The sequence below is a fragment of the Brachionichthys hirsutus genome, chromosome 15 (genome assembly GCF_040956055.1).
Source record: "Brachionichthys hirsutus isolate HB-005 chromosome 15, CSIRO-AGI_Bhir_v1, whole genome shotgun sequence".
NCBI classification, from domain to species: Eukaryota; Metazoa; Chordata; class Actinopteri; order Lophiiformes; family Brachionichthyidae; genus Brachionichthys; species Brachionichthys hirsutus.
In genome coordinates this window covers 5,868,133-5,894,904 of record NC_090911.1, presented here as the reverse complement: position 1 = coordinate 5,894,904, position 26,772 = coordinate 5,868,133, and the positions used below count along the sequence as shown (strand labels likewise).

The 26,772-nt window shown below is 40.3% G+C and overlaps 3 protein-coding genes across 3 annotated transcripts; all 3 read right to left on the bottom strand.

Annotated features, from left to right (window-relative positions):
- Positions 1-1,010: 1,010 nt before the first annotated feature.
- Positions 1,011-2,763, bottom strand: LOC137904906 (forkhead box protein F2-like). Its single transcript, XM_068749124.1, has 2 exons — positions 1,812-2,763; positions 1,011-1,293 (listed from the first exon to the last, which is right to left on the bottom strand). The coding sequence occupies exons 1-2, from the start codon at positions 2,761-2,763 to the stop codon at positions 1,121-1,123; spliced, it is 1,125 nt and encodes a 374-aa protein (XP_068605225.1). The 3' UTR covers positions 1,011-1,120.
- A 1,349-nt stretch (positions 2,764-4,112) lies between these two features.
- On the bottom strand, positions 4,113-4,840 carry LOC137904665 (forkhead box protein Q1-like). Its single transcript, XM_068748868.1, is given in 2 exon segments — positions 4,113-4,150; positions 4,153-4,840. Coding segments are annotated over 2 exon segments (726 nt in total).
- Positions 4,841-22,295: 17,455 nt separating this feature from the next.
- irf4a (interferon regulatory factor 4a) lies at positions 22,296-26,632 on the bottom strand. Its single transcript, XM_068748867.1, has 8 exons — positions 26,435-26,632; positions 26,098-26,284; positions 25,660-25,745; positions 24,777-24,945; positions 24,602-24,679; positions 24,054-24,422; positions 22,721-22,833; positions 22,296-22,445 (listed from the first exon to the last, which is right to left on the bottom strand). The coding sequence occupies exons 1-8, from the start codon at positions 26,630-26,632 to the stop codon at positions 22,296-22,298; spliced, it is 1,350 nt and encodes a 449-aa protein (XP_068604968.1).
- Positions 26,633-26,772: the final 140 nt, after the last annotated feature.

Below are 26,772 nucleotides of genomic sequence, written 5' to 3'. Positions count from 1 at the left end.
ATTTAATTAATAGACATTAGCACAAATCAGTTCTGTTAGAAACAACCAAAACAAGAAACAAAGTCAAAATCCAGTCAGACTGAAACCAGAATAGAAAATATACACTGTAAAATTAACAATGATTTGGGATTGTGAAATCTCTGTTTACTTTTTTTTTTAATCAATGATAAAGTTAAATGATGAATATTCACACACACACACACACACAATAAAATATTGAGTAAAGTTAAGTTATTCCTGCAGTTACGTATTCAAAAGTATACTTAGATGTCAGACGTACGTTTCATGAACGCCTTCTAACCACACGGTGGCGCTACATTAACACTGTATCGGAGGAATGGTGAGCGGTGCTTTCTGCAGCGTTACAAATAAATAGAAAATACAACCAATCAAATAAATAAACCTTCTTATATATTATAAATCACTGATTAGTTATCACTACGAATATCCCCAGTGCACGAGTAATATACAAGTAGGATATTGTTTACAAATGTTTCTGTAATTTGTCTTTTATTTAGAATTTGTGCAAATAAAAAACGAAGCCATCTTTCAATCTTCATTCTAATATGAAAATAACTGATTCTTTTTTTTAGAACATGAACAAATGAATATTTAAAATGAATTACATTAGTAAAAATTTACTACAAAGTACCTTCATTTAAACGTTTTATAAATTCAAGCTTATTTTATTTCCGGTGATAAAAAAAAAAAAAACAATGATAATTTTACTGTCGCTGGAAAAGAGAACAGAAGAGAAAAATAAAGCGATTTAAAAAACACACAAACACATTTATTACAGAAGAAATTAACACATTCGACTTATTTTTCAAAATAAATTTATTTCTGCAGGAAAACTATTTCAAAAAATTCTCGAATATAAAATTAAGTGAAAAATGATTAAGTATTTAATTAATGGCGTATTTTAGCAGTTAAAGCATCAGGCTGTAATACTCACAGAACAATCTGTTTAAATTGTCAGGATCCACTAAGGCGAATTGAGCCTGCCCCGAAACTGATCTGAGTACATTAAATGTTCACCAAATGCTAAGAAAGGTTCTGATAAAATTCACCTGAGGCTTGAATTTTGCAAGCGCCAGACTGTTCTGTCTTTAGTGGTGCGTCACATTACGCACGGCTTGACGTCCTGATAGACGCTCTGACGGTGATCCAGTTGATGATAGTAAGGTCTGCCGCTGCTGGGACGATAGAGAGACGAGATTCCGTTCAGGTTCAGAACGAAGTCCCTCCTGTCACATGCAGGATCGGAGTGGCTGGAATACCGAGACAATCCCACTAGAACAACACAGGACAGTGCGGCAAATATTTATCATCTACATATTTGTGACTGTCTATATTTAAAAATGCATAATTTTTAGCGGCAATATTTCTAAACGCAAGGGGAAAATCATCACAACCTGCCAATCCGAAGAACTAATTAATGCAAAACATTTTAGTAATTAATCTGTTATAAACAACCAAAACACAACAAGAAAAAGACACAAGATAAACGCATATGCCATTTAAGATTAAAGCAGCATACCATGTTCCGTTTGTGTGGATTTTCTGTGTAATGTTATATGTCAGTAAACAATAAAACAAACCAACAACTCTCATGATAACATTATATGTTTACTCAATGCCTTCATGAAGACGAGCTGAAATTACGCTGATTCTTTGTGTCTCGCTGAAATGCTTTAAGCCGTAATTCTGAACTTTATTTCCAAACATAGAGACATCCCCCCAAAAAATGCACTTGTATGATTGATGAAATTAAATGATGAAGTGTGTGCGTGTGTGCGCGCGCGCTCTACCTGAAATGTCAGAGGCACCCCGTGCGTTATGGTGCCCATAGCTCGGCTCCAGACAGTAAGACGACGCACCAGCGTGCAGGCCTGCAGTGGGGCTGTTTGATGCCAGAGATTGCTGTTTGATGTATGAAGACGCAGCAGGTGAACTCCAGTGGGAGGCGCCATTAGCGTAAAGACAGTCCAGCGTGCCCACCGTCGTTGTAGGGGACTGCAGATGGCTGCCGCTACTCTCTCGGCAATAATCCGCGGAGGCCACCTGACACGCAGCCACGCACGACGACCCGGAACTCGATGACGCGTGTGACGCGTGATGCCCCCCGAGTGCGTCGTAGCCGCCTGACGTTGCGTGATTGCCCATCAAGTCGAGATCGTAGCTGTTACGACACGCGAACGAGCCGGATGGAGCCTGGAAGTCAAAGTCCTGCTGCAGCACGGACGAGGCGAACCCGACGCCGTTCGCCATCCTGCACGTTGGTTTCAAAGTCTGACATTTCCTCCGGAACCCCCGAGGTCTCCGACGAAAGGAGCCGTCTTCGAACATGAACTCGCTGCCCGGGTCGATGGTCCAGTAGTGGCCCTTCCCAGGCCTGCCCAGGCCCTTGGGCAGCTTTATAAAACACTCGTTCAGAGACAGGTTGTGTCTGACGGAGTTTTTCCATCCCTGGTACGACCCCCTGAAGAACGGGAAGTGGGCCTGCAGGAACTGATAGATTTCACTCAAAGTGAGCCTTTTGCTCGGGCAACTTTGAATTGCCATCACGATGAGCGCGATGTAAGAGTACGGGGGCTTTTCGGGGCGCCTCAGACCACAGTTTCCCTTTTTCCATTTGGCTGATTCATTCTGCGCGCTCTCCATCACCGGCTGTGCGCTCAGCTGAGTTGCATCCACAGCACCGGTTGCCGGACTGGAGCGCAGGGGACTGTCCAGATGTGGCTTGGCGCTCTCGGTCGTCATGGTTGCAGCTTGTTTTTTTTGGATCCGTTCGCGACGGGTGTTCCACAAAAAGAAGAGACCAAATTTTTCCTTTAACACTATTGGTTTCCTAATGTGGCAACTGAAATGCCAGCGTCCTGCAAAGCCCTGCACGATTGTTACCGTGAAAATAAAGAAAAACCAGCCGCCGTTCTGCGGGTCTCTCTGTGTCCATGGCTGGTAGCAATCCCACAAAACACGAGAAACAAAGTTACTTGACTTTGCTTGCGCATATCCACCCGGAAAAACATAACTCGGCCACCTAGCAATTGTGAAATCTCTCTGCCCTCTGTCCTCTCGAAGCCCCTCAAAGAACTCGCCAGGATCTAACTCCCTCCCCATCTGGCTGGGATCCAGTTTGGAAGCCGGACGCAGGGAGTATGAGACAAATCTCCTCCCAGTGCCTGCACGACCCACTTCCCAAAACAATTCTGAATAAATTCGTTAGATAAACCTTTGATGATGATGATGATGATGATGAACGACGATGGTAAACTAGGTGCCAGCGTTTGGAACATTTAAGCACAAATTCCCATGACCTCCCGAACAGTGAAGAGATGCAAAATGCGTTTAATTTGGAAACCCACATTATTATTATTATTCATATCCTAATTCAGGAGATAGATATTTTACAAATATGGCGGAAACATTAAAGTGTAGGAAGCATTTACTTTTTGCACTCTTAACCAAAGCCTAATCCACCGTGAATTAACATGAGCACAACCCCCCTATTCAGAAGATGAATGAATGAAGGTGGGGGGGGGGGGTCCTTTAAACACTGCATCAACATGTTGATGTGTTCAAGTTCAAAGTTTGCTTTATTGTCAATTCTGCAGCACGTAGACATACAGAGGATTGCAATTCTGTTTCTCTCAGACCAGGCGCAACAATGAGCATCCATTACTAGTAAACAATAGAAAAGTTCTGAAGTCTCAAAATCCTGAAAGGCCATGCGTATAAAATATGATACATTAACCCTTTATTGCCAAACGTAAGACACAAAGTGCACGGAGCTTATAGCCTCGGTATAGTTTGAACTAAATGAAGTTACGAGAATTAAAATACAGATCACCACTGGTTAGTTTTTATTTAGTTAGTATACGTTATTGAAAGAAAGAGGAAAAACAAAGTGCAGATTTCCGGCTTTAGCTCGTGCGGTTAAAAAAAAAGCAACAAAGTTCACAAACTTCTAAAACAAAACATGTTCAATTTAACATCCGTCATCATTGCACAAAAGCAGATTTTTAATCATGTGTTAAAAAAAAATGAGCTCATTGACGGTGTGTGAGAGGGGCCCATCGCGTGAAGCATCGTCGTTTCGCGTGCGTGGGTTACTTGACGCGTGAAAAGGAGGCAGGTGTATCTGAACAGGCGTCATCAGCTCCACGTAGAACGGCCATGCGCAGGCGGCGTAGTGCGGCGCGTGTGAGTCCCTCTTGGATGGCTTCCTGAGGATGCTCTCTATAGCAAAGGAGCTGGTAAACTTGACACACGAGTCAGGCTTAGTGTCGGCTGCAGGCTGCTGCGCCTTTACGCGCTCGCTCGCCTGTGGCGCGTTGAATTTTCTGTCGATGCGCTTTCTTCTGCGTTTGAACACCCCGTCAGCGAAGGTATACTCGCTGTGAGGATTGAGCATCCAGAAATTGTCCTTTCCCCAGGGCCTGGCCGGGTCTCTGAGTACTTTGAGAAAGCACTCATTTAGAGACAAGTTGTGTCGGACCGAGTTCCTCCAGCCCGTGTAGCTTCCTCTGAAGAAGGGAAACCGCTGCATCAGATAGTCGTTTATTTCCGCCAACGTCAGACGTCCAGATGAAGATTCCCGTATGGCCATGGCGATCAGAGCGATGTACGAGAACGGGGGTTTGCCTCTCCGCATGTACGGTTTGGACTTGGCGCTGGCGCAAGGAGCAACAGGTGGCGGGCTGTGCGCCACGCAGTCTCCATCCGACCCCAGCTCCTCCTCTGCGGAAGGAGGGAATCTCACACTCCCTTCAAGATCACCGGACACCTTGAAGACTTCCCCGTCATTGTGACTTCCACATAAAACCTCCAGCTTCATGCTTTTTGATGGATTCTCCTTTCTGATTGTGTAGCACAAGACTTATCCGAGATCTTTGCGCGTCGAGCCTGAACGATGGGCGCGTCGACACGACTTGAATCCGCTGAAGTTTATTGCAGGGATCATACCTGCTGGAGCCCGTCTCACCTACAGATGCGCGTGTGAGTAGGAATTTATAGCCGGCTCACCTCATGACCAGCCCAAAAGGTGGAGTCAAAGCGGCTCATATGAACACATGCATGTACTTAATAATATACTCATATTAAAATATTTAGACATGTCACCCTTAACATTACTAAATTAGCAAATGTTGCGCACTGAAACACACATTTATGTGCTGCTTTATTAATATGTCATCTGTAACTTGTGACGACTCGGAAATGTTTCATCTGAGACAAGCAGGTGGCGCATGTTTACTTTGGCGCCTGCAGGTGGTTCCGTATCACTGGATCGTTTCAAGAAGCGCTCTAATCACGGCTACAGCCGTCCTGTCATCAGTGATTGAAAACACAAGGACAATTTATTCTGCCCAATTCTTTATAGGCTTGATGTCTGATCCTTCAACAACTGAGGAAAAAAACCCTCATTTTTTCATATTCATGGAAAAATTAGAAATACACATGTAAATAAATCTGACATTGTTTTGATCTTACAAATATTGTTTTGTTCCTCCTGCTAAAAAACGACGTATTATTTTTATTCAACAGTGCAGTTATAGAAACAATACGAGAATGTGAACAGAGCACCTGAACTTATACCTCTGAACATAAGTGTTCAGCCTGCATTCCTCCTCCCACTCACTGCCTGCAGGTTTATGAACTCAGCAACCCCCGTTTGTATCATCAGTGGTCTTGTTTCCTCCAAATGATCCAGACACATCTCTGATTCCACCGGTTGTGCATGCTCAGAGACACCAAGTAAGTTAAGATGGAACATAATAGCTTCCTCAACCACCACCTAAATCCACGTTGACATCACACAAACCACCGAGGTGTTGTTACGGTACTATAGGTTAGCATGGTTTGAGCGTGTTGATGTTCCTGTGCTGATCTGTTTGTGACACCCAATCCAGAGGTGAAGTCAGATTGTTGTTGGAACCACACAGGCCCGTCGACAGGGAGGGAGGGGGGGGGGGACAACCGGGTATGTTGTCCCGGGCCCCAGCAAGTCTGTTGACGGCCCTGGAGCCACACAATGTCAACAGCCCTAATAACTATTCATTCTGGGCATTGTGTGTAGCAATTTGTGAGGCTGTTGTTTGATTGTTTGCTTACATTAGGATTTAAAAAATAAAACTGCCAGAGGTGTATGATGAAAAACCTATTACCACTTATTACACTTACTGGTATTTCATTAAAGAGGTACCTTTTTATCAGAATTCTATTAACGCTTACTGCTGACTTGGTGCTTAAAAAGATATTTATAAATTACTCAACATAAAAAAGTCTTATTAAGAAGTGATAGCCCTAAACTTAATATGAAATGAAGCTTCTATATAATATGGCAACCCAAATTTTGTCTTTAATAATAGCATATGGCATCTGTAAATAACCCATCTATTTGTTATATGTATTTATTTATTCCTAGATTTTATTAAATTATGTGTGCATCAACAGTGGATTAGCTAAATACATTTTATAACTCCCTTCACTTTAATGCACAAATGTTGTACAGAGATATGCTGTATGCCACATGTACTGAATGCTGTACAAGTTTATCTGTGAAAGTTTTACACATTGAAAAAGTTCTTCCCTGAAATTATAAACCTGTCTGTGGTAAATACTTTCAGACAATGACAAACTGCTATAAATCATCTTGACAGCAGGAGCCAGCCCTTATTGTCCCTCTCTTCTTCTAACCCTGTCAAGATCAGTGAGATTTATGGGTTCCTTCGATGACAGACAAGTCTGGAGTCTTTCTGAAGATTCTCAAAAAGTTAAGGGCTTCTGCATTTCCTTAACTCTGTTTTTAAGGCCCTAAAGAATAAAGAACAACAATGAAATTCAGATATCAGTCTTTTAGCAATATGCAGACTTTAAACACTCTGCATTTCTTATCCCTCTGGAATCAATTTAAGACATTTTAAATGCAAATGTATTTTGTGGGACATACTGTATACTGCCACTGACTCTGGCCTAAAGTATCTCTTATTGACGACACCCTGCAACATACAGTGGTCAGATATCAGTAACAGAATTCCTGATCATTGCTATAGCACAAATCCAGCCTGAAGTGAAGACAGAAATGAAGTGTCTGTCCTTTTGCTGAGTCAAACAGAGCACCCTGTTAGGGTGAATGATTTGTTGGATACGCATTAGGATTTAAAGAATCTCCTTATATTAGCATCATATTTAGATATCAAGCATTTCGCATTTGCATTTTAGTTAAATGTTTTTGCAACTGATTTTTAATTCTCTCTCTCTCTCTCTCTCTCTCTCTCTTAAACAAAAAAGCCGAGACAGCAGAGAATTTGAACTGTTCAAACATTTCATAATGATTATTTATATAAAGCGAGAACCGACATGTATTCAAAGTCTCCAACGAGAATTTCAGTTTTATTCTAAGTGTCACGCCATGCTATTTATGGCAGAAGTGTGTTTATTATTTATGTGCATTGCATTCCACCTGTAAATATTTCATCAGACACTAATTATGGTATTTTGACAGCTCTGTTTTGAAACTGCATTGCCAGGGTCTGTATTTAACTGGAGCATTATAGCTTCGCATAAACATGTGTGTGTTCTGACTCAGTCACCATTATTGTGTTCATGTGTAATAGACGCCACATGCTTCTTCAAGTATATCTGCCGCCATGCTGTAAACTCACACAATATGTCTTTTCACCTTTCTTCAATATGTTTAAAAATAGGTGATCAGAGCGATGAAAATGTAGATAACAGTGTGTGAAGTTCAGGTTCTCACATGCCTTCTGATAAGAAGAGCAGCAAGGAAAGGAGGAATGTAAGCAGGTCTGTGCCTGTCGGACAGAAAAGTTTCTATTTTGGTAACTTCACAGGTAAACAGAACAAAGTGCCAAATGACTGGGGGAGAAGCATTTTGAATAGGCAGTACACATTTGACATAAAAGTGTTTATATGGAGGTGGAGAAGAACACAAGTGAAATCACTCTTATCAATACACAAATGGATGTCAGGCTAAATATGTGAATTGTTTGGGTCACAGCAGCTGCTTTAAATTAAGTTTTCAACATCGAGCTTTCTTCTTCTTCTTCTTTCGGCTTATTCCGTCAGGGGTCGCCACAGCAAATCAACCCTCTCGTCGATTGCATGCTGACTACGTCGTTCCTGCCACATTTATCCGGGCTTGCGTCTGGCTCAAGGGAGACACTACCCGTGCTACATCTGAGGTTGCACTGCCAGATCCCCCCTCAAAATGATGAATTTCTGTACGCTTGAGAACGAGACAGAGACACAGAGATTGAATTTAGTGTGCAGAATACCTGTGTGAAGATTGACACTGACTTGCCTCAAATTATGAGGCTTAAAATAATGCGACAGTTTAAGGATAGGCACAGTACCGATTGATGGCCAACACTACCATCTACATCATGGGACAAAACTGTCAGAATGTTTCCATTCATGCAGTTTTTATGAACTAACAGAACACCTGTGTGTAAACAAGAGCGACATGTTTTTAAAAAAAAGGTTTTTTAGTGGGGATTAGCTTGCCACAACCAAGCGCAACTTGTTTTGCTTGTCTTCAGCCTTCAGGGCCTCTTCTGTGTATGTAGGGATTAAAAAAAATATATGTGTCATGGGCTTCCCTTCAGGTGAAATATGCTTAGATAATATCTTTGTTACGACGTCGACAGAACCTGTTTGGGTTATTTTTGAAATAAGAGAAAAGAAGATGGGGGGAGGGGGGGCTCGAAGCATAGACAACAATGGGCCGTGCGTGCAAATGAGAGGAGGAACTCCCTTTAGGTGAATGCTTGTAAAGGGCTGGCTTTGCACGAAACCATCACAGGTTAACCAGTTCACACCTTATTTACACCTGCACTGTCAACTAAAGGGCAAATGCCATCTTGTCATGAAGAATTAATGCACTGTGGAACGGTAACATAATCTTTATCATCTCATTTAGCTTTAGTGTTTAGTTGCCATACTACAGGCTGTATTTGTTGCTGTTACCAGGGTCAACTTTCCTAACTTAATTTACCCTTCTCCATAAACTTTGTGTTAGCCATTGTTTACTACAACAGGTTTATGTCCGTGATCACATAACTTTTAAATCAAACTGCATTTTGGATGTAAATGAACGAGGTGATTTCGAGTTTTTGAGCTTTGCCGAAATACAAAAAGTTGGTTTCTCATGCATCGCTGTGCTATTCCATAAACTGATCTTCTAGGTGATCCCATCTCTGTGTCCGTGTGTGTGTGTGTCCAAGAAGAAAGAAAGAAAGAAAACATCAGCACTGGTGTGGAAGACAGCCAAGTTCTTCTCCAAGATGGCATGCTCATCAGAGGCAAATTTAATTTGAGTTTAATTATATTTGTTTCCAAGCAAGACTCAAGACTTGTTGTGAATCTGTTCTTCTCGCTGAACCTCAGCTCAGCACAATGCATCAAGCTTGATGTAAGTTAATGCAACTAAATTTCTGTGATCATGAATAAAACATTGATGTAACTAAGGCTGCATGGGTTTGTATTAAATTTGTTACAGACATACATAACCTAATCAGAATGAAATGTGATTTACTTTGTATTAGCAGCCAAATATTTGGCATGTTAAGATTGACAGGCCTAGATGAAACACATAAACATGACATTGTATCCCATCAGGCTCACCCATCCATTGTCTTCCGCTTCTCCGCTTTGCGAACCATGAGAGTTGCTGGAGCCTATCCCAGCTAGCTATAGGCAAGAGGCGAGGTACACCCTGAACGCATCGCCAGCGCATCGCGGGGCCCGATCAGGCTACATGGAACTTTATTTTTAGTGCTAAATTGCAAATATTTCTATGACAATAGAATTTCTTCTGGAATTACCAGAAGAAATATGGGTGATTTGGTTCATTTGTAATAAGCAATGCAATATTGTACAGATTTTCAGAATAATGATAAACATCAGCACGTTAGTGTTGACTGGCATACATGAAACACATAAACGTCACATTGTATAAAACTCAGTCAGAAGATATGTTCCTGTAATCTGTCCAAGCACTGCTCTCATCTCTGCAGGCATGGTCAATGACAGCACAATCTCGGATCCTAATCTCATTGTGTAGCTACTATGCCATGACAATAAAGGCTTTCTATTCTATTCTATTCACAAAGTGCGTGTGACTGCTGCTTGGTTTGTTTGTTTGTTTTTTTAATTTACAGTTCCTGAGAATGTGGGACACACACCTCTCGTCTAATGAAGCTGCTAAACTACATTTCTGATGTAGGAACTGGAATGTGAAGCTATTAAATGGAATTAAAGCAACACTTTACAACACGCTACTATTATTCACACCTGTGGTTTATGTACTTTATCGACTTGACATACTATAGGACAACCTTTCCCACACTCTCTTTGCCTTCCTCATACTCTTAGTAAATCCATGTCTGGCTGGCAAGTATGAAATGTAACTGTAGATGTTGATTCCAAAAAAAATGTCACCAGTCCAGATGTCACACCTATTGTAAGCACGAAAGTGTCTAGGAGCTGACAAATGAAGAGTGTTAACATAACTCCCGATCAACAAAGTCTTTTTAAACGTTTTTTCACCCCAAAACCTGATCCAAATAACACTTTGTTTTATTCTCCGATGAGTTTTAATATGAGCCGGCAGCTGAATTCTAAGTAATTAAAAGAAAATCTAAATTTGGACAACAGGAACCCTAAAATGAGGAGAAGCAAATAAAACAAATGGATGTTTTTTTTAACAAGACATAATTTATCTTTAATATATGCTTTGGCCTATTTTTTGCTTTTTGACCTGCGGGATTTTCAATTTTCGGCAAGCTAATTTATGTTTTCAGTGTACCGAATATCTGAAATGACAAGAATGTAATCTGTACTTGAAATTTGAACCTTCCTTTTAGCATCTTCGTTTTATTTTTTGTGTGTGTATTTCATAAACTGTGTCTGATGTTTGAACAACACTAAACATAAAACAAAGGCAATCCGAGTAAGTATAGCATGACAGGCTTGAACTGTAATTATTGAATTAAATAGTAAATATGTTTAATTAATAGTGAGTATCACTTTGCTAGTTGTGCTAACATCATCCAATTTTGCAACGTTTCTCATAATTTCTAGATACAACAAAAAGCCCAGTTCTTGACCTGCATGTGTTACGGCGGACATGACGCCTATTGAGCCTGCTTTAGGTGCTCTGGTTAAATTGCACTGTCCATTCCACAGCAATCCTTGACTGCGAACAAACATTATTCTGGCTGCTTTACATAAGCTACCAGCTCTCGGGACAAGAAACATGCAGATCTAGGTCAGAGACATTCAGGGCAGAAGCAGTAGCGGCCCAAAGCTCCAGCTCCACACGTACAGCTGCTGCATTCATTGATGCCATGATCCTGAATGAGACACAGGTGCATTCTAAGACTAGTTAAGTTGTGTCAACGGCAAAGGTTATGGAGGCGGTTATTCCCATATTCGAATTCACCTCTTCTCCACAGTGATTACAGAGCTACCAGGGCAGTGAGTCCAGTCACCCCACAGTTGCCATTTTACAGATGTTGAAAAACTCCACAGAATGTCTGTCAGACATTGGGGTACATTTAGGCAGTGTAAAAAACACACACAAAATAATGAAATCAATCATTCACAATTAATTGAGGTATGTATATATATATATATTATTTTTATTTAACCTGAACACATATTGTGGTATTACCAGGCATTACTTCCTCTTACATTTTTATTCTGTTTCTGAGGCCCAAACATGCATGAGTGCTTCACGATGCTGACTATAAATGTGTGCATCGTATCAAGTAGGTGTCCTACTGTCTTGGGAGGTTTATCGCACAATGTTAATAAAGGTGACAATAAGCTGTCTCATTTTTTTTTTGGTGTGGCCCCACATTTGCTGGTTTGCATATCTTAAGAGAACGCCACTGATTCCATTTCCTCACTGAATCACACAGCCACTGAAGACCAGTGCAACAACATACTACAGGGAGCAATCAACAGCCTCATTAACTGATTGTGAAGGTGATGCGCCAAACTTAATCCACGCCTCAGCAAGTGTTATCGAGCAGGAAAAAACCTACACGACGAGTCATGCCAGTCAAGGTGCGTGAGAGCCTCGGACGCCTCATTTCATCAGTCATGCCTCATCTGTCTGATCAGTAACAACTGATTACAAAACACAAAGTCACTTGAATATTTGGAATAGTCCTGATAATGAGATGTGAACAGGAGACAAAACCGACTGTGGGCATGATTCAAATGCAAATCACTTCAACTCTTGGAGAGTTAGCTATAGCATAAGAAAATGGGGAAAATAGCATGTGTGGACGGTGCTCAAATGCTCTTTACATGAGGCCTCACACTCACCCATTCACACACACATTCACACTCCAGTGGGCGACTGCTGCCATGCAAGGTGCTGCCAGACCCACTGGGAGCAATTTAGGGTTCAGTGTCTTGCCCAAGGACACTTCGACATGCAGACAGTCAGAGCTGGGACTCGAACCACCGACCTACTGACGACCCACTCTACCAACTGAGCCACGGCCGCCCACTGCTGTGACTCACGCTGTTGTTGCTAAACAGGGAAGTTCAGGTTCTGAGACAGTCTGTGTCAGACTGCCTATCTAAGGAAGCTGGAAGTGCGACAGCCTGAGAAAGGATGTTTTTTTCTACTACACCCAGTTTTCCTCAGGTCTGAGAAGGGAAGGGAATCGGGTCAGGGAATTGTTTCTATTTCAGTGTATTTGAAGGGACGTAGCATCCTTTGGGAGATTGTGGTTCATTTCCACAGTCAAGTTCAAGACTATTAAGCCAGAGATGGTCAAAAAAAGATCAGTGGATAAAGAAAGAAAGCCACACTGTTGTTATACATAGTTGTGATGCAATGTTGTTGAACTTTCAGCCAAATTTACAAATGTGCTTTGAAAGATCATCTGCTATTACATGTCGCTAACATTATGAACCTAATTTGTCAGAATCCATGTGATTGAATGCAGCAAATAAACATTTCTCTGAAAATGATCAGGCATGATGAAAGCGACCTCTTGTCATTCCAAGCTTGTCCTGAATGGAGTGAGTTCAAAACCAAGCCTTTGTAATCTGAGCCACATCCAGCATCAAACAACCACTAGCAACAAAATAACAAACGCTGAGGTAAAAGGGCACAAAAATAGCAGGGGAAGGAGACGTGACACAATGCCATTGTAAATGAAGAGCGAGACGTGGGAGACTGGCACAGGCGGTCTTTTTTTTATGCAAGAGAAAAAAGGTCAATACAAAATGAACATGGCAAGTAATAGTAACACAGGAAGATGTCTATTTGCAATAAATAGATCAAATACCCTCAAACTGTTTGAGAGCCAACAATTAACACAGTGTTATCAGGTTTCAAGAGAGCCAGAAACTCTGTTGGAATTGCTGAAATTTTTCATCGCACAGGGGCAAATAACTCGAGTTATAGTTACTGAAAAGCCACAGGCATTAAATGATTTCTCACGCTGCAAAAGATGTAAACGTTCATCTATGTTTGCTGGCTCTTAGCTCCTTTGGCACAAAGCTGAATTAGACCGGAGGTGAACAATCACAATGGGAAAAACAGCCAGCGCTCCCTGAATGAAGGAGGCTTTCCTCCCTATCCAGACAATCCATAAACAAGGTGTGACACATCCAGAGATTGAGTTTAAAAACAAAGATTTGTAATTGCTGGATAATAGTATCATGTTTACCACTGCGCCTCAGTCGCTTATACACTGGAAGAATAATAGAAGGGATGTTCTAAAAGATTCATGTTTATGTTCACCATGGCTATAAGAGTTGAAGAACTGAACTCATTAACTACGGATATTGTAATAAATAAGACGTTTTTATTGTAATAAATAACACTATTTATTTAAAATAACCTATTTAAAATATTTAAAAGGCTTGTTTGCATGTTTGTCCACAAAATATCTTGAAAAGCCATCAATATTGACCAAAAGACATTTTTGAGGTATGCATACAAGAACGACCATTATCAGTTGGTGTTGTTAATCCATAAACTACTGATGGATCCAGATTCATGTAGTAGATTTATGTGGTTGAGAAATTAGGTGGCATCACTTAATTTGGCAGTTCAAGTCACATCTGCGTGAAACACCATCACTGTAGCAGCACCCAATACTGTGTGCTACACCCTAGACTCGTTGATGAAACAAAACAATAGTCAAATAAAATATAAACACATAAGGAAACAAAATAAAATAGGTCATTAAGGTTGATAGCAGTGGCAGAGTTTTCTAGTTGTAGCATTTTGCGAGATCTCAAATGCAGCGGAAATAAAGTTAAATATTTTCTGACTTCCACATAAGGAAACAAGGAAACACATAAAGGTGAGAGTCTATCCATCTATTGAGCTTTGACCTGCTGTACCAGTTGTAGTTGCACTCATTTTAGTTGAAACTTGTAAAGAAATCCATTTATATTATCTGATCGCCTGAGTGCTTATTGAAATTATGTGGCAGTTAATTTGATTGAGTACTGTGTAACCACAAGTGACGGAAATAGTGAGATCCACTACAAACGATCAGAAGCCTTTAAAAAAGGCAGGGAAAATATGTTTATACCTTTTGAGATTTGTTCATGGTGATGTTTAGACTTCAAAAGGTTCACAGTAAGATTCAGTCTGGATGTGTTTTTCGTTCCATGAGCATTACACTTCTAATTATACTTCATTATTGTCTGTGTAATAATCATTCTTGTAAAACTTTAATCATTGCTAAACAACAGCAGTGAATGATGCTTTATTACTGTTTTCGACCTTGCGTGAAAACATACAGTCACTGCGAAGCAACCCCTCTCACCTGAACTGCACAAACATATGAAGCTCCAGTTATGAATCTCATGAGCTTCGAACGCACAGTTATGAAATCCTCTTTGCTAAAAAGGAAACATGAAATCCATCACATAAGGTTGGCCTGCAGTAAGAAAAATCAAACGTGCCAAGCACCTGAATGCAGAAGTGCTTTTAGCGGCACCTGAATGCGTTGAACAGAATGCAAACTGTCAGTTGGGGTGGGGCCCGTAGCGAGACGTGCTAAGGAGAAGCACTGAAGCACACATTTGTAAACAGCACTAAAATTCTTCAGTGTTATTCTTCTGGGGACTTCCAAGCTCACCTAATAAGCTAACTGATGAGTAAGACACGAAGCAATGACAGCGCCTGTAGTAAACACCAATGACTAATGTCTCTGTAGAAGGGAATTCTATGCTTTGGGATTGGTGTTGAAAAGAGTGACTCCCGTCTGGCACGCGATGTAGGCTTAAGGACATAAACAAACCTGTGTCTGGCTGCGCCTGAGGCTCATATGCAAAACTTTCCTAATACATAACCCCCCCCCCCCCAGTCTGTAATTTAATTAACAATTATTTCTCTTTTTTAATATATAAAAAAGGTTTGATGCACTAATCAAGGATGTGATTAGGATCAGCCCCAAAATAAGAAAAAAATAAGAAAGAAAATAGAAATATGTATGGGGTTTAATTCACCATCAAGAATAATATCAATACTAGCATGTCATGATACAAGGTATAATACAGGAAAACGTGTGTGTGTGTGTGTGTATGTGAAGGGCTTCTTGCTAACTGTTTTCACAGCTGAGAGCAGCAGAGAGGCCTTTCCTCACCTCTCGACAGCTGTTGGCCGCTCACGTTACAGAGACCCAGAGGGTCGTAGGGCTCTTTACATGTGGAGCTTCTATAATCTAGCCCTGCATCCACATTTCTGTACAGGAACATTAGAAAATATAATAAGCAAGCATCTGAAATCTCTAAAACTGAAGTACGACTTGCTTTATGGTAGACTTGGCATCAGATAGAAAAGTCAGATAGCATTTATTGGTGTTTATTTTCCCAACTTCCATATATATATGGTAAACAAAAAATTCCCAAAACACTGGCATTTACAATGGGGCACAATAATCCACAACAAAATTCACTGTTACCTTTATGGACCAAAGCTCATGCTGCCCTCTGCAATCAGCTACTAACTCCTGGCCAGCACAGTCCTCCTCTTATATCTCAAGCCCCTCCCATGGACATTATGCAACACTTAGAACATTCCCATTAAAAATGACGCCATTTCTATGTAATGTCGATTAATAATAATGTTTATGTTATTATTTGTAGCACATCTAACCATTCCTTCAGTGAACTTTTACTCCACAGAGTCAAAACTAATTCAACTCAATATAAATATTTAATTATTTTACATTAATTTCCTGCCTTCAGTGCATGGTCAAAAATATAAGGATGCCTGCACGGTGTATTTATAATTTATGTTTAATATTGTGCTGAAGAAACTGTTTTCCAGCTACTTTCTGCAGGCTGTACCCCACTGTGATCCAAAGTCCAAACGTAGACTCGATCAACTAAAGCAACAATAAAACCACAGCTCAGCACATGCACAAGAGCTTCATTCACATTCTATACTGACAGACAAGCTAGTAGCTAACCCTGATTATCACACAGAAAATGAATATCGTCTGGGCACACTCACCTTGATGTTGTTCCGGCTCATGTCCAGCAGGCCATTTAATACTGCACCAGTCTGCAGCATGTTGTTCTAACCGAGGTTGTTTAAACCAGCACGCTGTTGTTAAAACTGCATTCCCCAGAAGGCTTGCAGAGGTTTTAATACTTAAGCAGGACAGAACACTTTAAGTCTCATTTAATGGAACATCAATATTAGTGTAAAGTTTGCAGCGTGTCCTTTTCAGGTTTATACCTCTTGAATGTAATGGCGGCAGTGCAGTTAAGAATTAATGCTGTCCTATTGCGTTTTACCATTTTCCAAATCACGTCTGGTAGTCTGAGGCCTGAAATATGAACATAAAATATGGAGAAATTGTTGCTTTAACCTTATACTTCTTGCTTTCCTTTTTTTATATTGAATTCTTAATTATCTCCATGGTTAAATTGTCATGTGATCATCCTCTTCTAGTTTAGCTTTTTAAGTTATTCTATACATGTGACTCTGTAACAATGCATCACTCCAATTTTGCTCCAAATGAAATTATCTCTAAGCAACAGGTCTTAATTTTATTTGAATCAAATTCGAGTTGAATTTATACAGATATTTGTGGTGCAGAAATCTGGATCTTTTTTTGACCTCCTATGGGTGCTCTTGTCATAAATCAACTATTAAAAAATTATTTCTTTAATACATCTAAGACAAAATGCATTTCCCTTTTTTTAAAGAAAATATTAGAATTAGCTTTACACTGAGATTGTTGTCTCATAGTCTTCTCCTAAACATAAACACAGCAGACGCATCTGTAAAAAATATATCATCAAATGGACAGAACCATTTCATCAAATATTCCCCAGTCTGTTCCCAGCAGGAAAAAAAAAACTTTACAGCTTTACTGTCTCTGTGTTTTCAGGTTCTGCAGCTCAAAGTGAAAGAAAGAGAATCTCCCTGTGTTTATATCGTCTGCTTCCTGAATGCCAGAGAAACCACAGTCAGAGACCAACTAAACATAAACATCGAACAATAGATGATGGTCGGAGGAGCCTTTGCCCCAAAGACACAGTTTTGTGGTGTGTGGGTTGGTGCCAACCGAAGACGATGCAACAGAACAAAATATCAAAGTCTGTCAAATGTTATGGCATAAATACCATAAACACTGAAAGCACTTGGCGCTGCCCTTTGCTGGTGAATTACAGTCTTTAGGAAATGCGCCTCTCAACCATATCTGGAGGAAAGGTGACTTTTAGGGTGCAGTTCTTTGTTTTCTGGGGTAATTACACTAAGTTGTGTGTTTATATTAAATAACAAGCCCCATGGTCTTTGCTGACCAACCACAGCGGAAACAGAGCTTGACCAACTTGAGCTGGGAATGTCATACAAGTCCAGCAGATGTTGACCAGGCAGCAATCAGTGAGCCTCTCTTCGCTATCGAAAGCTCCACATCTCCCTGGAGTAAACTTGTCTTTCTTATCACAACAAGGACCTTGCCCCAGCCATGCACAACTGGACCCGAGCTCCTGGGTGGTCTCCCGGCGTAGCTGTGCAAGAACCTAGTTATTCCAAGAAGTGGAATAAAGTAAGAAGAATACCTCATTTCAGCTAGACAGCAATTGCATGATAACCTTGTTGGGCCTGATAATCCAAAGGCTTTGCTTCTCAAAATGAAGTAAATAATATTTCACAAGGTGGAGACGTATACAACAAAAAAAGATTGCATGTATTTCCAAGATTATAGTGGTTTCATAGGTATAAGTCTCAAATCCCGCACATTCGTTCCATGCCCATATCGGAAATTTGTACACGCTTTTGCGAGTCCCATCCTAGAGAGGGAAAGAGAGGATGAAGACAGTGAAGCTGGTGGAAGAAGAGCCTCAGACAGCGAGTGGGATGCTGAATGCTGTACTCCCCTCACTGCTGTCGCCATCACTGACCTGGATAGAGAGATGGGTGTGGTCTATTCTTGTCTACCACATTTCCTGCCTTCCACACTGGTTCTAATTGGAAATTTGGGTGGCCTTGTTTATTTACATGGTTGAAATGCACCAAGGTTGTATTTATATTTTCATGGCGAGTTCTCAGCAAGTGCTGCATTACATGGCCTTCCCCTGAGATCACTGTGGGAGAGGGAGAGGAGTGTAGAGCAGGCCAATTGTGTGTGTGTGTGTGTGTGTGTGTGTGTGTGTGTGTGTGCGCGTGTGTGTGTGTGTGTGTAGGTGTGTGTGCTATGCTGTAGATTAAATGAGGGGAAACAAGACACTACACTACTGCAATGAAATAATACTTGTTAGCTATGCTATGCTGTTATGCTACACCAAATAGTGTTACGCTACACGCAGCTACCTTAACATAATACTACGCTATGCTATGATATGCTATGCTTTGCATTATATCATGTTTGTTATATTTATTTGTTGTGTTATTTTTTAACCTAGTATAGAAAATTGTGAATAAAACAAATTTACTGCAAATCTAAACCATCTCTAAATTGTGCATCAAAAAACTCACAGGCAAAACTAATTACATTATTCATAATGCTGAGTTACAGTACACACACACACACACACACACACACAGTTCAAGCATGACTTGTAATGGTAGAAGACAAACTGATCATGGCATCAATGAGTCAAATGTTTGAATTGCATATAGAAGGGATATATGCAGTGAAATGCAATATTATGATACTGAGGTTGTGTTTAAGGAATATAAATAACTACAAAGAGTAAAAAGTCACAATGAAAACAAAGATGTGGAAGCAATTGTGTCTGAGCCGCTACTGTGGATCCAATACTGTGGATCAGACATCTGTGGATAGGAAAACGGCTCAAAGGCTATAGTTTCAGAGATTACGCACCAGCCTGAGACCCTCAAACCCAAAGGTCACATCGATCCCATAAGAATACAAGGATGAAAATGGTCCATAGATGAGCCATGTCAGGCTGAGTGTGTTTATCTTTCAGAAAAGAGCTGTTGAGTGGCGGAAGGCAGCGCATTCTAGTCAGGCCATGGCCAACAGAAAGCCTGGATCTGACTCTGGATAGAGTAAACACAAGAGCGCACATACACACACACAGAGAGAGGAGCACACACACAAACACATGCACAGGGCATGCAAAGGGTCCTCATGTCCTCCTCCCACTCCTCAGATGGAGACCACACACCCAGACCACACAGAGTCTGAGAGCAACCCGAGTCCCTCTCACGCAACACATGAGCTGTCACTCCGGCCACCTCCGTCTGTCAGCTCCACGGCTGCATTTCCTTTACAACACGAAACGATGTAAACTGCATCTGTTAAGAGAATAAAGGAAGTGAAACCTTAAAACTAATTTTTTATTATTATTATGATAGGAAATAAAAATAATAAAACATAATAATGATAGACATGGTCAAATCTTTTCGAATTTACTGTCGTTCATCCCCGCAAATGTGTGAAAGTTTGGATTTATTTATTTAAGAAACTCCATCTCTTTGACTAATGGTATAGCGCTCTCTACTGGTCAATTATTTTGTTGCTGGGAAACTATTTCAATTGTAGCTTGAAGATCTTCTCTTTGTTGTGCGCCTATGGAGAAAATCCTGGTTATGCTGTGTATGTATACCGTTGGACTTGTTTGTTTATTTATTTACTATCATTTATTTAGAGGATGCTTTAGATTAAAATTATTTTTGCCTCAGGTTGTCAGATAGTTGCCCCTTGAATCAGCACCAGGTGCCCGTATATATGTTCATACATCTGACTGTTTTCCATACGTTTCTTCTCTGAATCCAAAAATACTGTGTGAAGTGGAGTCTAAGTTAAAAATCTGACATCTGAAAACAACTGAATTGACTGATTGTGCAGGTCATGAATGTTTTACATAATGATAAAAGGTTGTGTTATTGATTGGTATAGATAAATTACACGTGTATATGTGCTTATACCTACAGAGGTTTTAATGACAACAGTCTCAGCTTCTGTTTCATAGAATGAAGAATTAGTAGTTGACCCGTAAATCATGATTATTGCAGGTGTAAAAATTAATCAATAATTTAACTAGAAAAGCAGTCAGAGCACAAACCTCCGCCAAGCAGCTCAATTCCCCTCGTAATTGGATTTACACCGTCCACAATGGTGATCTGGATCATCATCAAAAGGTTCTAAATTGTTCTTGGTATCTTTATGCACCAACCATGAAAAGTAAAACTGGAAAAGAATGAAGGCGGGCTACAAATGATGTGGCTTCCTGCAGGGAGGGAGGGGGGGGGGAGCCGTGCAAAATATAAGAGCATGCTTGTCTTTTTTCTTTTTCCTTTTTCACTCAAATCACTCACATTCTCTCTCCTCCTGAGACCCAGCCCATTGACATGCGTCCTCTGTCGTGGACATTTTGTCCACTCCTATTAAATTTTTCTCTAAAACAACAAATTTAAAGACGTAACAAACATAAAAATGAATAGCTTTATTTCAAGATACATCATTTAACAACATGAAAATGTGTCATAATCAGCCTCCTCATGGCCACTATTCTTTGCATTCAGTTCATTTGAATGTATAAAATACTGGAGTATTTTGAGGTGTCATCTGCATCTGAACTGGAGCAGTAAAGTGTGAGGTGAAGTAGCTGCGTGTCTGTGCTGTGGGTGGGGGGACTCATTTGATCTTGAGTCCATAAATGTCAACTCCTGATAACAGTAATAGGTGCAATTGTGTAGTAGATGCAACATGCATCCCACCCACGGACACGTGCGCACACAAACTCGATATTACACATACTGTATGTACAACAGTGGCTGAAAATAATTACACTTTTAGAGTCTGATTTAAATTAATGTACGGTAATGTTGAAGAGAGGTGAGACAAAAGGTGAAATAAAATGTCACCTAGCACATAATGAAGAGGACTGACAATACACACACACACACACAAATGAAATACATCCCTGTGATTTTCAGTAAGACTTTTGAACCCATTGTGAGAGTGGTGTGGTTTAAGAGTGAAGGAAGTGCACGCAGTGATTGAAACTCTGGACCACAGATGAAAAACTTTTATCCATTCAACAATTCACTGTTAGATTTTTGTATCTGATAATGTACAAAATGGGCTTGAAATTTCCATCAAAATTCAAAAGTTCCATAAATGTCGCCGACGACATTTATCCTGATTCCGAATGTTTGTTTTTTGGTTCATCAGTTTTAAATTACCAAAAGTAATGAGATAAATCTGTTTGCAATTCATGTAGCAGCCCAGAGAAACAATTTAAGATAAGAACCCTTTCTCCACCATCGCACGGTAATAATAACTCGCATTCTAGTTGCAGCTTTTTGCACTGAAAAGCCACAGTTGAGGTCTGTCAAAGATGAATAAATTATCATTCTGTTCCCCTGCTCATCTAAACAAATGCTGCATGTTTTACACATTCTACTTTTGAATAGCGAAGCGTCTATTCAGAATGAGTTATGTCCCTTCGACACATCAGTGCTTATCTCAGGGACCGTTCTTCCTGTGCACCTGCTCTAATACTTCCTGTCTCCGTTGCCCTCCGCTCCCCTCATACCTCCCCACCCTCAAACCACATCCTTCTCACTCTCACAATAATACTACAGATAAAAAAAAAAAAAACAGCCACAGTCACAGAGAGTATGAAAGATAGGTATGCAAGCGAAGGCCAAGCGGGTCTTCGCCATCTCTACCCCTCGGTACCAGGACAGCCATGGAAATACACAGCACTGCAGACGCAAAGCATTAAAAGCATGCAGTGCTTTACATTCACACTCGTGACCTCCTGTGTTGTGTTTTCTGTGTGTGTGTGTGTCACTCCTGGTTATGGTGCGGACGTCTCTGGAGAGGCTCGTCGACTGTTTGAGACACATTCTGCTCCTGGATGTCATCATAAGCTCTCAGGTAGTGGCCGCTGTGCTGCTGGTAATAGAACACGAGCTTTCTGGCAAACACCGGTTCCACCTAAAAAGAAGTTTTTGTATAAACTACTGATGAAATATGAACGTAAATGTCTGTGTAGAATCTCAGTTATCCAGGTTAAGGTAAATCAAGAAGAGCAATAAAATGATTAAACTGGACTTGATTAAGATTGGTTGGTTTCAAGGTTAGATTATTTTCCCATTACAACTGACCTTACTAAATACTCTTGGAATCTTGTAGATTCTGCACCATATGTTTTGTAGCATATACGTGCACGCACGCACACACACACACACACACACACATTCATCGGGTACCTTTGCTGTGATCATTTTCCTCGGCTGCTGGGAGTCGGAGTACTCCTCTCCAAAACACAGCATCACCTGGTGTCCTGGTAAATGTTGACCATTGTGGGCAAAATCTTGAAGCTCTGAAAGAAAAAGAAAAGCAATGCAAGAGAAGAGATGGAGGTGCATCACCCACAGCAACGCATTGTGTGCTATACTTCTCATACACGCCCTCGTCTACACAGTAAAGAACAGTAAAAAACACACAGAACACTTTCCCAAATTGCTAATTGTTTTCTGGAAACTACTCAGGGACGTGATGGGACTCCACACACGTTGGCCCCATGCTGAGGACATAACCCGTCTCTTCGTGCTACCTCAACACAAAGATGGATTTTTAGAACCTGTAGCCTTCCCTTCATTATTATCATTGTAGCACCATGACAGGCATTAATGACCACAACCACCATCACAGCCCAGACCCAGAAGGGTTAAAAGCACGCTCTGATCATTTCACTTGATTAAAGAATTTAACTGTAGCTATAAAGCAAAGAACATTCAAACCTAAGGAACTAAAACCTGACTTATTATGTCGGCCATTTTTCATACTGTTGCTGCTTCGATACAAATATGAACCAATGGAAATAGGAACAACAAGATTGATAATGTCTTCTTCCCACTCCTTTTCAAGCACTATATAATGTATTATTTGCTATTTTTGTGTACATGAACTTTGGTGGTTGTTTTGGACATATTTGTTGGGTTTTTGTTTCTTTAGTCGATGTATGGTTTCTTGTACGCAAAAATGTATAATTTCATTTTGTTTTTAATTTTTATTCTGCTTGAAACAAATTAATAAATAAATAAATAAATGTTATGTTGTTTTAGTATGCTGTAAATAGGTTAGTTACCTAGGAGCACAAAGGAGAAACATTTGTGATCACAACTAACATAAGTCAAGTTAATTGATTAACTCATTGAGTGCCAGCCATTTTCAACTCGGCTATATGCTGAGGGCCCCAGTTTTCCTGCATTTTTCCAGATTTTCCAAGCCCCACAAAATATTCTTTACTATGACTACCAAATGAAAGGTTAAAAAAACAAGTGTGTTCCTACCAATGAAGAGAAGCAGATTTCAATGTCAGGGTTGGCAATGAATGTTTCGGTTTAAAAAAAAAAACTCAAAGAGTTAAATGTACAGAAAGATTTCTTGTTTATCTTTATCATAATCTGAATAGAAAGCTAATCTTATAAACAAAATAATTCCAAATGGAGGAATGTATTGAATGTCACCACGATGCACTTGTGTTTCAGTTGTTGTGTCCAAAGCAGCATGTGTGAACAGAAACATATCATTACCCACCAATAAGGAATTGCTGGCTGTCAAACAGTTTGGTTGGCAGCTCCTTCACCAGCTTGTTGAGGCTAGCTGCACAAGGAGCCGAAGGTCCGTCCCAGTACACTTGTTCCTGGCAAAGACGCTTGGCGTACAACCCCTCTGGCGTCATCCACAGAAGCACCCCTTTCTCCAGCGCATTAGGAAACGTATCAGTGCCCGGTCTGTGAGACTCGGGGGACGCGAATGGAAACAGGATAACTTCTGCTGTGCTGTGAAACTTCTCCTCTCTACACGGGGAAGACGTAAAGGTTATCCGGCAACCTTCCTGGCTGGTTGTGGTAGCCTCCTTCACCAAAGACTCCCTGTAGTATAGGGACACATGCAGACTGAAATCTACAAAAAATAGAAAAAAGGGATTCACATTTAGCAGATATATTCTTGTAGGAATCATCACAATTAGATCCCAAAATCGTCATCAAATGGAAGCCCTGAAAGCTTATTTGTGTATTCAATTATTATTATTTTTAATATGAGTGTGTGTCTTTTCAAATAATGGCAATGTGACTCTTTACCTGTTATGACCTTATTGTGGTCCAGCCATATGGTTGGCTGGGAGTCTGAGAGGAAGGTACGAAAGGAGAACTGAAAACCTGCACAGAATACATTGAATAAATGCTTGTCAAGAGTAGAATTATTATTTTTATTATTATTGTTGTATATATCATCATATTACAGGCCACGTCTTACCATTTTCGATGTGTGACGCCGGCCACGCCCGGCTACATGTTGGTGGGTAATGGCACTGTCCATACGGAACCTCTGCATGCGGCCCTTGATGTGGAGTAGGTAGAGGTTGATCTGGTGGTGAGTAATCCCTCCAGTCGCTTTTCTCCTGAGAAACCATATAACTGGGTACCTGACAAAAGGACCAGAGAGGTGGCATTTTTACCAAGATTCCAATCAAAATGCTGATATGTGCCTTGGGCAGATCACGTGATGGGGCAGAAGGCCACTGGCCCATTGCAAAATCTGATTGGCCCCTAAATGTGTCTCTAGGACCAGATTTAGAACATTATTTTCTGGTCGGGTGGTAGAAATAATAGGCTGGCCACCTGGATGGCAGGTAGCCCAAAACCCTCAAAGTTGAAGGATTGACTTGAAATAAAACTTAGACTTTAACATGAACCTCCATACATTTATTTTCATGGAATAAATTTAATAATTTGGTGAAACTACAATGTTATTTTGTTCACCCCAAACTGAAAAGGGACATAGATAACTAACAACTAACTCCCACCCATATCCAGCTGGGATGGGCTCAGCAGCAATCACCCGTGACCCACAAAGCAGAAGATATAGACTTTTTGTACTGTTGCTGTGGTTATGCCATGTGGAAGTGAAAGTCTGTGCTCTGAAATGTGGCATTTATTGTAATACTGTAGTACATTATCTGATTAAATTACATTAAATAAATATTTGTGCAATTTAACAGATATGGAAAATAAATTTTCATACATCTGATTTTTTCCAAGCAACTCAGGTTAAAATCAAACGATAGCCATTGCTAACAATGCAGATTAAATGACGTGCTGAAGCCACTGTGTTACAAAAAAATAAAAAATATTCTGACCTGGTTGTGCAGAGATGAATATGGAGGAATATAGTCATCGCAATTTAGATGTGACGCCATCTCCTGCACACTGCGCAGCTTCATTCCTGTAAATGTACAAAAGCATAAATATATGACAGTATAGGTCATGCTTGTCATAAATGGAATATTATATGACTATATGAAGTCATATATCCTCTCTATATGAAGTCATATATCCTTTCTAAAAAAAAGCACCAGTCTGTTTGGTACCTTGGCTTCCTTTTTGCTTCCTGTCCCATCGGAATCAATAGCAGTGGTGCATATTCATGAAAAAAAACAAAAAACGTTCATATCTAATAATAATGTCAGATGCTTTGTGAAATGAAGTATAAGTATGCAAATGAAATAGTGCTGTGCTTGGGAAGCTGAATGTAATCCTTAAAACACGATACTGCATCTTTAATGAACATCGCTTACCCTTTTTGACTTCCTCTGGGATGATTCTGTAGACCTTGTAGGGCTCTGAGATGTCCAGTTTGCTTCTTTCCACTAACTCATCAAAGTCATTGCTTTTATTTAGAGCACAGCGTAATCTGGTCTTCCATATTGGGGGATTAGGCTCGTCGATTCCTTCCTTGTATTTTCCTTTAAACATAGCCCATGCCTAAAACATCAAGGAATTGATTCATTTACTCTTCCTCCTTATTTATACCTGTTTACTTTTTTTTTTATTAAAAGGTTTGAGGTCTGAACACATTACAGTATTTCACGTATATAGTAGTGTGTTTAAAATGTCAGATGGGATCAGTCTGACCTTGAAGAGTGCAGCGTCCTCCTCTCTGTTATAGTCTTGTTTTCCTGCATGTTTCCAAGGAATCCTAAAAATGGACTTCTCGTCAGTTTCCCATATTAACCCTGGATATCTCCTGCTGTCAATCTGATCGATCAGCCACTGCCTCAATTTGCCATTGCCACAATTGACTGGTGGGCCACTATCCTCCTCCAGGTTCATCTTGATGAAATAGAATAATGTTGTTTTTTAAATATAGGCCACAGGAAGATGACTCATAGTAAAATAAGTTGGAATGGAATTCAGCTGAAAACATCACCATCACTCAGAAAGCTGGAATTAATTCATAAAGGTGTGAACAC

Bases quoted from the DNA above. Each gene is read 5' to 3' on its own strand.
- LOC137904906 (XM_068749124.1), bottom strand. From the start codon at position 2,763: ATGACGACCGAGAGCGCCAAGCCACATCTGGACAGTCCCCTGCGCTCC. The intron at 1,294-1,811 runs GTAGAGCGCGCG...GTGTTGTTCTAG, and splicing joins GGGTGCCTCTGACATTTCAG to TGGGATTGTCTCGGTATTCC.
- irf4a (XM_068748867.1), bottom strand. From the start codon at position 26,632: ATGAACCTGGAGGAGGATAGTGGCCCACCAGTCAATTGTGGCAATGGC. The intron at 25,746-26,097 runs GTAAGCGATGTT...GTACATTTACAG, and splicing joins CCCAGAGGAAGTCAAAAAGG to GAATGAAGCTGCGCAGTGTG. The intron at 22,834-24,053 runs GTGGGTAATGAT...TTTTTCTTTCAG, and splicing joins CAGCCAGCAATTCCTTATTG to AGCTTCAAGATTTTGCCCAC.